General features: G+C 52.7%; 1 protein-coding gene across 1 annotated transcript in view; it reads left to right on the forward strand.

Annotated features, from left to right (window-relative positions):
- Positions 1-15,263, forward strand: part of Mad1l1 (mitotic arrest deficient 1 like 1) — a 308,425-nt gene that overhangs the window by 246,832 nt on the left and 46,330 nt on the right. Inside the window, exon 16 of the mRNA XM_051161164.1 lies at positions 5,837-6,027. Within this exon, the coding sequence (XP_051017121.1) occupies positions 5,837-6,027 (191 nt within the window). The remainder of the gene's footprint in view (positions 1-5,836; positions 6,028-15,263) is intronic.

The following is a 15,263-nucleotide window of genomic DNA, read 5'->3' on the forward strand; positions in this document are numbered from 1 at the left end:
CATGCATGCACACTCATACATACATACACACGCATGCATTCACACACATACATACACACATGGATGCACACCCACACATACATACACACACACACACACACACACACCTCTCCACACTCAGCTATGATGTGGCTTGTATTGAGTCAGTGATCCAGTGACTTGGGTCCTTCAGCGCATCCATCCTCATCTTGCCTAACTGGCAGTGGGGTGAGGATGCCACCTTTGTGCCGTGTTCTTTCACAGTTTGGTTTTCTATGCTGTCTGGCAACATGCCCGACGACTCCTGGAACTCTGGAGGGCCTGTGAGTGTCTTCTCATTGCTAAGAGATGCAGTGGCTTTAGCTATACATGGGCTCTGACCCTTGGGGCCACAGAGTGCGGCCTGCTCTGATGGGGGTCGAGTGCAACCACAGGCACCTGCCCTGATGATGTCCACAACCACACAGGTGCCCTCCCTTCCTGTTCTCTCATTGTGTCTCTTGCCTGAGCTGAGAAGGACCGGTGCTCTATGATGCTGCTGTTTGCCAGGCGCTGGAGTAAGTGTGCCATTCCAGACAGGGCTCTGGCAGGTCCTCTCCCACGCTGTGACTGAAACCCAGAACTTTTCCAGTTCTCTTGAATTAGGAGCTTGGCGTGGTGGGGCTTTTTTTGGGTTTTGATATTGAAACAGCATCTTATGTAGCTCAGGCTGTCCATAACTTATTATGTAGCCAAGGATGGCCTTAATTTCTGATCCTCCTGCCTCTACCTCCCAAGTGCTGAGATTACAGTGCTGGGAACCAAACCCAGGGCCTCATGCACACATGGCAAGGACTCCTGGCTGAGCCATATTGCCAGGCTCTCAGTAGTTTCTTTGGAGGTTGTGTTTCTCTCCTCAAAGAGAGAAGACTTGGGCTTTCCTTTATCCTGCAGGGCTGACCCCAGGGTCTCCATCAGAGAGACATGACAGATGTCATAGGGGCTGCCACTGTTGTCACCCAGAGCTGCAGCAGCCTGTGCAGGTGAGCGTGAAGGGGCAGGACCGTTAGAGTCTGTTCTAGTTTGCATCCCTGCCACTGTGATGAAACACTGACCAACAGCAAGCTGGAGAGGAAAGCGTTTATTTGCTTTACAGGCTGCAGACCGCTGCCGGGTGGTTCTGAGTCAAGAAATTGATGTCAGGACCTGATAAGAGGAAGGCTTCTCACTACTTTGTTCTCTAAAGCTTGCTCGGCTCCCTTTCTTATGTACCCCAGGCCTGCCTGTCACAATGGCCCTGCCCACTGTGGGCTAGCCTCAACTACATATCTTAGCAATCAAGACAGCATTCCACAGACATGCCTGTAGACCAGCCTGAAAGAAGCAGTCTTCTCAGCTGAGGTTCCCTCTTCCAAGGTTTGTGTAAGTTTGCAAAAACTTAACCAGCACAGGGACTGGAGAAGTGGCTCAGTCATTGGGAGTGTGTCCTACTCTTCCAGAGTACCTGAGTTCAATTCCCAGCACCCACATCAGGCAACTCATAGCTAGTCCGCCTCTGGCCTCTGAGAGCACCTGCAATCACACACACATACCCACTCTAAAGTATGCACATCATTTTAAATTGTTAAAAAATGTAAATACAAAACACATCCCACTCCCACCTTTCTGTCCACAGACTGGCACGGGTGGTATGACTGCTGCGAGCCCACAGTCATCTCTCTGGTTACCTCTTCTCTGTGTCTCCCTCACGTCTGCCCTTCTGGCCACACTAGTATCAGCCATTCTGCAGACTTCAGGCCAGGAGCTTAGACTCCAGAGATCTGAGCCCATAGGCACTCATTATCCCGACATCGCTGCTCTCAGGCAGGAGCGCGCATCCCCACCAGCTTTTATCTGGCCGAGTCCAAGCTATTTTTGTCCTGTGTCCTTCCCTCAGAACTTTCACAGCTTCCCCCTGTGAGTCCAAAAGGGCAAGCACGGGGCTGAGACGGCAAGGGGTGTCAGCTCAGAGCCATGCTGTGGGCTCTCTAGAGGAGTGGAGCCATCAACAGGCCAGGCTGAGCTTGCAGGCCAGACATGGAACACAGATCAGGGTTTCAGGGTGGGGCATGACGTGCCCCAGGGCCACTCTGGAAATCTACTCTGGCCCATCATAGTCTCTGCCACCGTCAGGTCCAGCGAAGGTTCTGATGAGCAAGCACATCCCTTCCTTGGCTCCCACTTGTCACCTACCACACTCTGTCCTTCTAGGACAGCCAGGACTGTCCTTGCAGAGAGTCCATAGAGGGGAGGGCATGGGCAGCCTTGCTGCGGACACTGAGGACAGTGGCGTAGAGCTGGAGAGTGGCAGCAGCCACAGCTCCCTCCTGGCAGCTTGGCAGGACTTAGGAGTTGGCCAGGCCTGAGACAGAATGGAGAGGCACCCAGAGCCTCAAGGGCCTCAGTTGCCACATTGTCCCAGAGTGAGACTGTGGCCCATGGGCTGGCTGGGGGGCTAGAGAATGGCTCCCTAGAGCAAAGCTGCCCTTCTCTGGGTCTCAGGATGACCTCAGGGCCTCTTCCGGGACCAAGGCTTCTGGTTCGCAGCTTCCCAGGCTTCACCCTGGCCCTCCTTCCTACGTTGTTACCTGCACACTCATGAGTGGCTGAGGAGATCTCCCCAAGGCCAGAGTGTGTCACCACAGACCCAGCGCCCTTTGCCTCCTGGAAGAAGCCCAAAAGCAACCTCTGTTCTTGGTCACTTTGAAAGAGACTGAGTGACAGCCAGTGGCAGGAGAGTAATGACACTTCCAAGGTGGAGCCCATCTTTTATTTATTTAATCCAAACTACCAGGTGAATTATTCATTCTTGTTTATGTAAGTCACTGAGCCACAGAAATAACAGGGAAGTTGAAGCACCCCAAATCAAATGATTATTTTCAGGCTTTGGACATCACCCCTCGCTTGTCTTATCTGCCTCCCCCCCCCCCCCCCCCCCCACACACACTGTCCTCACTCTCTCCCTGAAGGAGGTGGCCTCTACTCCACCCACCAAGGACAGTAAGTGTTCCTCCTTTGCAGCCACAACCATGCCTGTGATTGCTGGGAGTGTGGCCAGGACACCTCCATTCCACTCATCCCCAAGAAGTACACTGGCCCTCTCCCCACGGGCCCTGCATGGGCCTAAGAGCCCCCACCTGCCTTTGTGATCGGAACTGCATGAACACCCATTTCCTTCATCAAGGTCAGCCTGGGTTTGGGCCCCAGGTTAATCTTTCCCATTGGACATCTGTGGTCCATCAACAGTTATCCCAGTATCTGGTGGCAGAAACATTCCTGCCCAGTGTGGTCTGAATTTCTTCTCCCGCCGAAGGCTCTCTCTCAGCGAGGAGGGGCTAACGGATGCCAGGAGGAGTCTTGGAGTCAGGGCTGCCAATTAACCTTTCATTTTCATAGTCTGATCACTCGATTAATCAAGGCTCTGGGCCTGTGTCCTGTTGAAGGGGCTCACACTGTGGATAACAGTGTCTGCCAAGGCCTCTGCCAGGTGATGGATGAAGGAGCCACAGGGCAGGGCCAGCAGCCAGGCAACAGCCCCACAGGCGAGCTGCTTCTTCAGGCTGGGTCTGTCAGGCCATTTCTCCTCACATGCTTTGCTCAGAGTGTGATTCCTGCACTGGACTGTGGGTGGGCTGTACATTCTAGAATATGAGGACGGCAAAGGTAACGGCAGCCCTGCTGGAGCTCTTCAGCTGCATGGGCCAGTGGCTATGCTCTTTGAGCCTCAGTTTCCTTGTTTATAAAAAGGAGGAGGGGGCATGTTCTTCAGAGGTCTGTGAGTTTTCCTGGGAAGACATTAAAACACAAGAATCTGTTCATTCTAGGTTGGGCACCAACAACAGAACCATTCATCCAAGTCTAAGTTAGTGAGCTTGTTGTAGTTACTTACAGGAGCATGAGTGAGCAGTTACTCACTGAAGCGCTCATGACTCAGAGGAGCTGCACCACCAAAAAGCCCACCAATTGGTAACTACTCATAAAAGCTGCATCCCTGAAGCTCCCCGTGCAACTTGAAGGCAGCTTGGACAGTTGGAGGATCTCCTCTCCCTAGCAGTTGCTACTGCTTTTAGAACTTTGGGAGGTGGGGTCAAGAATCTTACAGCTTTCTGTGCTTCCTAAGCCTTGTAAGCTTTAGTTACTTCTGAGCCCTGCAAGTTTTCTGAACTTAGTGAGAGGGAGTGCTTCAGTTCAGAGAAAAGAACAACATACCACCATGTCACAGCAGCAATGTGGCTTCTGAGTTTATGCTTTTGATTTAGGTTAGCCATCAGGGCTTGCCCTGGCAGGATCCTCAAGACTGTATCTGAGGCCAGCTGCTGTGCTCTTCTTGAGAGATGACTTGAAGACACAGAAGTAGCACGGTGAATGGGGGCCCAGCCCTCTCTAGTTGTTTCTGTTTTCCTTGGGGTTGCTCGAAGCTTCCGGTTCCCATGTGGCTCTTGTGGAAGGCAGGCTCTCTTGCCTCACTGATCTCTAGAAGGCCATCCCATGTGCACATACTAACCACTGTTGGGGTCTGTGATGCACAGAGCACAGGCTCACTCTCCTTGCCTCAGGCCTGACCTCTGATGCCCCACCTTATACCTTGTCTCTCCTACTCTTTCACAGTGAGCCCATGAGGGACCCTCACTGGGCCTGGTCCATGGAGTCTCTTGGACTCTACGTCCTCTCAACTTAGGGATATCTTTCCCCACACAAGCCTGGGATCATCCTCCTCAGAAGTGCCCAGTCTTCTCTGTGTCTCCCAACCATATATCATGGCCGATGCTAGCTAACCCCAGTCCCTCGTCACAGCAAAGGGAGGCCCACAACACACGCAGTACCTGAGCATGATGGCCCAGGCCTGCGGGGCTCCTTTTGTGAGTGAGCTCCACACAGGACTTTCAGGAAGCGCCCAGCTCGGAGACAGTCCCTGTGTGTGTAAGTGGAGCCCAGCTTGGTAATTAACAGGGGCGTAAATCAGGGCTTAATTACTCAGCAGGCACCTTGGGTGAGAGATTCATGGTAATTGTGTGTGCTCCTGGTGGCTTTGCACAGCTGGCTTCTCCCTGAGCACCAGTAAACCATGGTGGGCAATTGAGGAGGCAGTGCTCTGCCCTGAATGATACTCTCAGAGGCACAGGGGAGGCTGGGAAGAGGGTCCTGGGGTTATCTGGAGCCCACCTAGACCTTGTTCAGGGACAAGGAGGGTACTTTTGGTCACAGGTGGCCAGCATGTGGCCCCCATAAATAAAAGAGTCTACAATATCCAAGCAGCTTCCATCCACCTCTTTCTCTGAGTGCTATGCTAGCTCATGCAGGAGGAGTGAGCAACCCCTGGCAGAAAGGAGCTTAGGCCAGTCTAGTGATGGTCCATTCACCAGAGTGGTTGGGGCTCTGCCCTTCACTGCAGACCTGGAGGCCTGGAACTTCTTTCTGTAGCAGGCTCTGGAACCCACTGGCCAGCTGGGACCAGTCCCCCCCCCCCCCACAGCATGACCAGCTGTCCTACAGTGCTTTCTAACAGTGACTGGGATGGTGTCCTGTTGGTGTAACCGTTCTGCTAGTGGGCTATTTAGTCACAGCTTATGTCTTTCAGAGTCACTGTGTTTTGGATATTTTTAAAGTACTGTTGTTAATATAGTGACTTCATTATGGCTGCCAGCAGAAGGTCACACAACTCATCTCTCTTCTTGTCCTTTTCCCCTGATTCCTCAGGCTCACAGATGGACACCAGGCTCAGGCATCCCCAGGCAGCAGGGACCCCAGCTCATCCTTAGTCCATCCCTGCCCCTTCCCCTGACTGTTCTCCGTCAACACCGATGCCCAGTGGGACTCACACCATGCCTCTCCCCCACAGAGCTGCGGAAGCAGGTGGAAAGTGCCGAGCTAAAGAACCAGCGGCTCAAAGAAGTTTTTCAGACCAAGATCCAGGAGTTCCGCAAGGTTTGCTATACACTGACCGGCTACCAGATCGACGTGACCACCGAGAGCCAATACCGCCTCACCTCCCGATACGCCGAGCACCAGAGCGACTGCCTCATCTTCAAGGTAGGCAACGCCATGTGTGCATCATGTCAGCTCGTTGAGCCACAGGCAGCTCCCCTCCTCACTAGGAGGGAGGCCAGTATCAGTCTTGGTAAATGAGTCGTGTGCTGGAGCAGCCCCATGTCCCCAAAGCATGGTGTTCGGTGCCAAGAGGGGACACACTGGTTCCTTGCTCCCCACTCCTAACAGACATTAACATGGGGCCACTTCTGCTTGGCTTTCTTCACTTTGTACTCTGTGAGGTCTGCCCTATGGGTACTTCAATTTTGTCCAGAGGCAGTAAGTAGGCACCCAGAGGATGGTGGGGGCCATGGCAGGCATCTTGCTGCCAGACCTCTGCAGGGGTCAATATGTGGCACAGCCCCTGGAAGGGAAAGGACAAGCTGTGTGTGCCAGCTACTTGGTGGTCAGGCCAAAGGTACCAATGCTGATCCTGTAGGTATCTGGGGATGGGGATGTGGTCTTCAGGAAACATGTACCAGTTGGAGTCTCATGTATAATGTGGGCTCCTGAGGAAAGATCTCTCTTAACTGAAGCAGGAGCAGCACAGCCCTGAGGAAGGGTGCTTGGAGTGTAGCTTGGCCAAACATGTGCGCAAGTTCTCAAAGTGCAGCGGTCCAGCAGAAGTTGTTCCTCACTAGGAGTGGAGTGGCGTTATAACTAGAATCTGAGATCGTAAGGGCTTACCCATCACCGGCAGCAGCCTTACTTCCTCTCTGTGGAATGGTCGATGGTACTAGCATGGCATGTGACCCTCGTGTGGCCTGTGATCCTGGTGCTGAGTGTGGCTGTTTCGGGAAGAGACTCCGGTCAGTAGCTGTGGTGGGCAGCCCAGAGTTTGGCCAGCTCTACTCTGCACCGCGTGTAGCTGGACCACCTACAACTTCGGCAGCCAGGCTGTCCATGCCCTGCAGAAACAAGAGCCTGCTTTCATTTCTGTCTAAAAACTGTGTACAGTGTGGCCTATGTCTTTTAAGCAGAATTTCACAGAAAGATTCCCTGACCCAGAGTTTATCATTTTGTTGTCCAGTTGCTCACTTATCCTGTTCCCATCCCTCTGTCCATCTGGCCCCGTTGATGGGCCGCTGCTTAGCGTGGTGGCCAGAGGCCCGTGAAGCGCAGCACCTACCATTCCTTGCAACTTCATGGTGTGGCTCTGCGACTTCCTGGACTTCTCAGATTACATCCATCCATTTTTACACTTCTTAGCACTCTCAAACCTTTGACTAAGTAAATAAATATTTGAACGCCCAAAGTCTCTAAGTCAGTAAGCTATCAGGAATGTATTTCTTCGCTTCTGTGTACCTTTGAATAACTCAGGATCGCTGATGGGTATTTAATTTAATGCGGTGTAGGAATTCCATGGTTTGTTTTGTTTTAAAGATTGGTAAATGGAGATGTGCTGAGCAGCTGTCACAATGAACATATCACTTCCATCCCTGTTTGTAGACAAGGTCTAATTTGCATTCCAAAGTACTGTAGGTTTTTTGTTCTGTTGTGTCCTTTGGTGGTATGGGAGTGGAACCCAGGGCCTCCTGCATGCTAGGTAGGCAAGCACGCTGCCACTGAGCCACCCTCCCAGCCTCTCTGGAGGCCTAGGCAGGCATTCTGCCACTGAACTGCATCCCCGACCTACATCCTGCTAAACTACATTTTTACTGTGTTTAGAGACAAAGACACACTGAGTTGCCCAGGTCAGCCTTGAACTCTGGCTGTAGCTCAAGCTGGTGTTAGACTAGCAGTTTTCCTGCCTGCAGGCACCACGAGGTCCTGCTGTATTCTGAGCTTAGAGGTTGTTGAAAGCATGGTGAGCATCACTAGTTTCAGGCCAGGCTATTCAAAGCTACTCAGTGAGAACCTGCCTCAGAAAAGCTTAAGTCACTTCTGCTTCAGTCTCCAAAAGGCAAATGTGGCCCTGTCACCCTATTCCAGCTAGTTCCAGTCCACACAGGCCTAGGTGTCCTGCCCACCTTCTTTCTGTCACAAGCCCATTTGTGGTGGCCTCCTACCTGCATGCGAGACCTGACTTTGTGTACCGCCATCCACAGCCTCCTCTGCACACAAGGGCAAAAGTAGCTGCTTACTGTACCTAGTACACACTGGCCTCGCACTCCCCAGTTCCTCCCTTGCCCATGTAGGCGGATGAGGTGTGCCTGCCCACCTCTGTCTCAGTTACCCTGCCCACCAGCTGTTCTTGGGGTTGCCTAGCCAACGCACACACAGAGTCACCATTCTCCAGATGTTAGTAGGTCAGACCCAAGGGCTATTCAGCGACACTTACACAGCCAGGCAGGCAACTGCATTCAACTTGGGGCTCAGAAGCAGCCCAAGCCTCCCCAACTCCAGGCAGCCCCCTCGCTATGACAGGAGGGACAAGGAGGAGGTCCCATGTGGTCTGCTGATGAACACCTGCCCTGCCCCACCCCCCACCCCCCCCCCCTAGCCTGTGTGGTTTCAGTCCGTTGAGAAGCCTCTCCTGGGCTCCTAGCTATACCAGGCCTCAAAAGCACCTCAACCTCAAGGTGGCCAGTGTAGCCACAGTGGGACCTCCCTTAACACCTGGGATTAGAGAGACCACAGAATGTGTGCACACTCTTGGACACAGTGGAGCGGCTTGGCGGAAGTTGTGCTATGCAGTGGCCAGGGAAGTGCTGGTGTGTTGCTGTGGTCACTGGTCAAGACCCTTGTCACATGGTGGCTAGACAGGTGAAAAACTTGTTATGTGGTAGCATACTGAAGAGGCTACCTCATGTGACCTTAGTATAGGTGGCTGGTGGCTCATATTAGAGAGAAAACGTAATTGCTTCATGTCCCTCAGGGCAGTCCTGGGTGTCTAAACTCTTCCTTGTACCATGGTTTCTTTGTAAGAACGCACATTCATGAGCATGCATGCACACCTGTGTGTGTAGGACGGAGACAGAGCTCACCTCCACCTGCTCTTCATAGCAACACCAGCCATCATTTAGACAGTCTCTCACTGGCCTCGAACTTCCTAAGCAGGCTAGACCAGCTAGCCAGCAAGCCCTGGGGCTCCACTTTTTTCCTCCTCTCTGGCCTAGGATGACAGGTGCACCACCATATCTGGCTTTTCCACATGGGTTCCAGAGATTGGATTGGGGTCCTGGTGCTTGGAAGGTAAGCACTTTAGCAATGGGGTTGTCTCTCCTTCTTCTAAGGTTATTCAGTAGAGGGGCAGCTACCTCTCCACAGCAGTCTGAAGCAGCCTCTGGAGCACCCCGCTCGTTCCACTCAGCCCCCCATGGCCCACCCCTCTGAGCCAAGGGTATTGAGTCTGTGGGCAGCTCAGCAAGAGACCGGGAAATGTTTCTTGCTGGCTGCTGGGCTTTGGCTCCCGTTCTCTCCAAAGCTTCCTCTTGGCTCGGCCTGCCCCTCTGCCCCACCGCCTCCTCCTCATACCTGGCCCTGTCCAGCCTGGAGATTTCTGTCCCCATGGGCCCACTCTATCCAGCTGTGCAAATGAGTGCAGGAACCCTATGCTGGACACACCCTGGTCCTCAGAGCACTACAGTGTAAGCTGATGCTGGCCAGCTGCCTGCCTTTGCGTCTGCTTCCTCATCTGTCAGGAGTGGAGAATTACAGGGCCTGCTGGCCCTATGGGATCCTGTGAAGGTGTGGCTTACCCAAGGGTCCCTGTTGGGTGACTCAATTGTTACCCACAGATGCTGCCTGTGATGACACCAGGATCTTTTCTGCTGCTAACCCTGTCAGAGCCTTAAAGCAGTTCCCCAGCGTTGTCCACAGTGGGCAAGCCAGGCAGGCAGATCTCAGAGCAGAGGCAGCAAGACCCCAGACACCGGCTACTCTTACCCCACCCCTTGTCTCCTCTAACAAGGCCCATGGCAGCCCCCAACAGCAACCTTAAAGCATCTCTGGGCAGTTGGGTTACCTGTGTCTGTCCCCTCCATGTCTCCATTGTACCAGGACCCTTCTTAGGGTAGAGGCTCCTTTGTACCATTCTAGCCTTTTGGGCCCACCCAGCCTTGAGAAATCCCCCTGTGCAGTGCAATGCCAGTAGGACTGCAGTGGATCTGTGGAACCTCCAGCAGGAAGTCTCACCAAGTCCCCGGGTGGTTGGCTTGGCCCCATCCCATCCCATCTTTGGCTATTATATACCCTCTGCGACCCTATCAGAGCTGAAGGAGCTGCATAACCGATGCCTGCCAGCCGATGCCTGGTTAGCAGAGAGGGGCACGCAGTCCTAGTGGAGATGGGTGAGAGAAGAGGGAAAATGGATAGGGACCAGGCAAGAGGCAGGCTGACCTCTGCACCCAGGGCTGGCTCATACACACTGTGTGGCTATGGCCTACTCAGACTCAGGCAAGGCCACTCCACCCCCCAACTCACGCTAACTTCCGCTTATTTTCTTTACGCCCCAGACAGCTTCCAGGCAGGAGGGGTCTGTGACAGAGTTAGAAATAGCTGGGGCCTGTTTGCAGCCAAGCAGGTTCTGCAGTGTGTGCTGGGATAATTGAGGGTTGGCTCACGAGCCCACATGGCTCCACTTCCCTTCCCAGCCTAGACCCAGCCTCTGCCGTGTGTGGGTGGCTGAGCTGCCTCCTAAGGCTGCCGTGTGGGGGAAGGCAGAGGCTTAGCTCCAGCACGCAGTGGGAGCCTGGCATCTTGCCCCCTCCTCCTCTCCCTAGAGGAGTTGGACCCCAGAGTCTCCAGCTTCCTTGGAAAGACCTGGGCCTGGAAGGAGCAGCCTACCAAATGTCCTCAGCTGTCCTCGTTTGATGTCATTCCCTGTGCTTCACCAGGACCCTCTGCCCAGTGGTCAACATTTCCTGTCACAGGAGGGAGAGGCTGGACGGCAGCAAAGCCATCTACAAAGCCCATGAGATACAGGTGGCCCTGACCTTGGGTCCCCTTCTCTCGTGTCTGTGACCACTACACAATCTAGCATAATCCAGGACCTGGAGGAACCTGTTCAGGGCCAGCCAGAGGCAGACCTGGAATCTGGGATCATGGGGAATCTTAGCTATCTAGCACAAGTTCCTGATCTGGGAAGCAAGATTGTACAACCTAAGCAGAGAGAGTGCATGCTTATATAAAATATAGGTCCGTGCCTCTATCCACAAGGGTGGGCCCAGCTTTCTACATGGGCACTGGGGATTGAACTCAGGTCCTCATACTTACACAGGAAGCAGTTTTACTCCAGCCCCTTCTCTTTTGTTTTGTTTCTCTCTTTTTAAAATTTACTTATTTTTATTTTATGTGCATTGGTTTGTTTTGTTTTGTTTTGTTTTTGCCTGTATATATGTCTGTGTGAAGTTGTCAGATCTTGGAGTTACGGACTGCCATGTGGTTGCTGGGAATTGAACCCAGGTCATTTGGAAGAGCAGTCAGTGTTCTTAACCGCTGAGCCATCTCTCCAGCCCCTTGTTTTGTTTCTTTGCATAATGTCTCACTGTAGCCCAGGCAGACCTTGACAGAGACCCTTCTGCCTCTGCCTGGACTTCCGGGATTGCAGTCAGGGTCGCCCATACAAGCACCATCGTGGAGTCTGTCACTAGTACATCTACCAATCAGACCTGAGCCAAAGGTCATGCCATGACAAGGGCTCTCGGGGCTGTAGACCAGTTGCAGGCTCCTCCCTGTGTCTGTAGCAGGGCTCTAGGCAGATGTGGGACCACACCTAGCTTCCTGTTCCTCCCAGTAATGCTGGTTCCTGGCTCTGGGTCATAGCACTTGTGTTGGGATGTGTGGTGTGGGCTCAGCAGCACCCGTGGAAAGTCTCGCTCAGTTTTGTCACCCCTTACAGGGCTTTGTGTCTGGAGCACAGTGTGGCATTTGCTCCAATAGAAGCTGCCTAAGCCACCTGCCTCCCAGAGCTGCTCCCACCCATCCCCCTGCAGCCTGGCATCCTGTGGTGGGTACTTCCTCAGCCATGTGCCCAGCTTCGGCACAGGCATAGCCCCGCCTGTATCACTGATTCCACCTGCCGTGCTCTTGCGGAAGCACGCAGAGCCCACGCGCAGAGCAGAAAGAGCAGGTGAGGAGGCAGCCAGCTTCCGCACACCTGCACCCACAGCACAAGGGCTGCCAGAGACTGCAGGTGTGCTCATAGGAAGTGTCCCAGAGTGCCTTACCTTTCAGACATGCAGAGTGTGAACGCTGCTGGGTAGGCCACCAGGAGAGCCTGAGTCAGCGTCTCCACCCACAGGATGGTTGTGCAAGGGTTGGGTTACTCAGAGAGCTTGGAGTCTCTTTCCTAAGTACACTTCTTGGAGAAAGGGGCCGGGTATTTGCCAAAGCCCAGCACACGGGATTCATGAACTCATGGGTACCCATCACCAAGTCCTGCAGCCAGGACCACCAGTTCTCCTCACACAGCTCTCTTCTGGAAAAGGCCTCACAGCCTAATCTCTTAGAGCTCAGCTCTGCTGCTGTGGACAGGAATAACAATGGAGTGGCCATGTTTCAATAAAACTTTATTTATGGTACCAAGCTCTGAATTTCATAGAGTTTCTATAGCCCACCAAGTATTCTTAGGGCTTGTTGAAAACTAATACATTTATTTGTAGAATAGCGTTAGGTTTATAGAGAAGTTGAGGGTGAAATAAGATTCCCCTGCGTCCTAACCTGTACCACACTTCCTCATACTGCTGACCAATCTTGTGCAAGTGTGGCCTGCCCATTCTGTCTGGTTGCTTGGAGTCCTGGGGTCTGCGCTGATGGAATGTTCTCAGTTTGTGCAGATGCATCAAAATTTGTGCCACACAGAGGAGTTCCCTGTCTTAAGTCCTCTGAGTATCTGTCATCTTTCAGCTCCTGCAGATCTCCTACCCATCATGCTGCCGTTCTTGTCCCAAAGGTGGGGCCCTCTGTGTACTGGATTCTTTCACTTAGCAGCATTCACTTGAGATTCTTCTGGGTCTTTCCTGGGCTTGGTCACTCATTTGTTTTTATTTTTTGCAGGCCTACAACGGCAGCCCAGGACTTTGTTCATGTTAAGCCAAATAGTCTACTCTTGAGCCATATCCCCCAGCCCTTTGCTGGGGGATTCTCAGCAGCTGTTCTACCACTGAGTTCCAAGTATTAGGTTTTTTAGCCTTTAGTTTTTGTTTTGTTTTTTTCAGATAGAATGTCACTGTGTAGCTCAACCTTGCCATCTCCTCTCTTCTGAGGGCTAGGCTTACAGATGTGACTCACCACATCTGGCCTACTCCTTTCTTTCCATTGATGATTCTGGTGCATGCCATAAGTTTGTGCCTATTTGCCTACTGAAGGGCACCCTCCATAGCCAGTTTTGGTTGAGTGTGGATGGGCTCTAATACTAAAAGCTTTAAATGCAAACTTGACAGTTTAATGTCAGTCACTTGCAGTTCAGTTGATGCAGAGTCCATAGTTTGCCAGCCTCTGACCTCCAGCACCTCTTTATTCAGAGTACTTTTCTTCCACTTCCACATCTGCACATCAAGGTCCACCAGATGTGCTGTTGAGACGGGACCTCCTGAAAAGCAGAAATGGCCCTGGGGATACCCTCATCTCCTACTTTGGTTCCTGGCACACTCACTGTCAGGCATGTGTGCACGCACATATACACATATATACTCACGTGCACGCACACACTGGACCTCCTTCTGTTCCCCTGGTGCTTCCCATATGACCCCCTGCTTCTGAGAAGTCAGAGGAACAGGATCAGAAAGCGATGGTGATGATGTGGGTCCTGGTGGGAGCTTCAAAGCTATGTGCTATGTGCTCAGTGTCAGTGTTCAAGGACTGTCTTCCTGGATTCTTCTGCTGTCCCTAAGACCCCCAGAGCTTTGTTAACACAGTGTACACAGGCTGTGTTAGTTACTTTTTCTCGTTGCGGTGCAGAACACATACACAGAAGCAGCATAAAGCTAGAAAGATTTACTTGGGCCACAGCTTCAAGTGATACAGTTTGTCATTGGAGAGAAGGCATGGTGCTGGGATGGCTCCACCCATGGTGGCAAGGGTGAGATGGCATCTCCTCACATCTTGGTGGATCAGGGAAGCGGAGAGCTCCGGCTAGAACTGGAATCAGGTATAGCCTGCAAGGTGTGGCTTCAGTGTCGAACACCGGCCTAGAATTCCCCAGTGAAGGGCCAGGATGTGGCTTACAACCACCTCATGTCTTAAATGTTCCACAACTTCCAAAGATAGTGCTACCAGCTGGGGACCAGGTGTTCAAACAAACCAGCCTGTGGGGAACCAGTTCACATTCAAACTATAACACAGGCTGAACTGTGTGACAGAAATGCTTCCTGGTGCCTCTTGAAAACCACGTAGGAAGAGACCATTGGTGTGCAAGCCTTTCTGCTCTCCAACCTCTCATAGCCCATCAGTGGTCAACACTTGGGTAGCAAACACTTGCTGGGTATTGGGTGCCAGGCAGTAGCAGGGCCAGAGGCTGCGCCCCAGGCTCGTCTTTATATCACACTTCCCTTGGCTCTGCTCACCAGCTGCTGCCCTCCAAGGCCTTGGAGCAGAGTGTGTGCTGTGTGCTGCAGCCCTCAGGGTCGCAGTTCTTTCGACTGGCTACCACTCTTACCAACCATGTGCTCACTGCTCCATGGTGAGGCCAGGCTGGGCATCTGTGGCCATGGCTCCTGCCAAAGAGTATAGACTGGCTGGACGAGGGCCTGTATGCAGCTGGGGTATGTGGGCACAGGCTGAGATTTGCTTAGGGTTTATCGTTCCCTGATGAAGCTTTCGCATTTCCACTGTAGTGTAGACGTGACCTTCATAGCTGCCCTGCCTCTGCCTTTCAACGCAGCCTTGTAAACACACAGAGCAAATTTGCCTGCCTGCCCACTATGCTCCCTGCACCCGTCTCACACAGATCAGACACGGTGCTCCAGGTTCCTGGGGAGGGATGGTTACTCACAGAGGAAGCTCTGAAAGTCTTGCTGTTTTGGCCCTAAGTCATCTGCCAGTGCCCTAAAGGAACGTCAGACCATGAGCTGTTCCTAATCCATTGGGTGAGGGGTGCTACAGGACAAGCAGAGGTGGGGAGAAACTCCAGCTCTCAGAGGTAGCATCACCTTGGCCTGGAGCCCTCTGTGACCATGGCTCTGGTATCACATACCTAGGAATAGTGTGTCTACACTGGCAGATAGTGCCCTCAGCTCTGTCATCAGTGGAAGGAATTTGACTGTTGAAGGTCAGGCCATGGGACAAATTAGAGAAACAGAGTGGGGAAAACCAGGTAGTGATAGACAGGTGTCCTTTGGGACAACTCAGAAAGCAGG

This window comes from Acomys russatus, chromosome 19 (assembly GCF_903995435.1).
Source record: "Acomys russatus chromosome 19, mAcoRus1.1, whole genome shotgun sequence".
Classification (NCBI taxonomy): domain Eukaryota; kingdom Metazoa; phylum Chordata; class Mammalia; order Rodentia; family Muridae; genus Acomys; species Acomys russatus.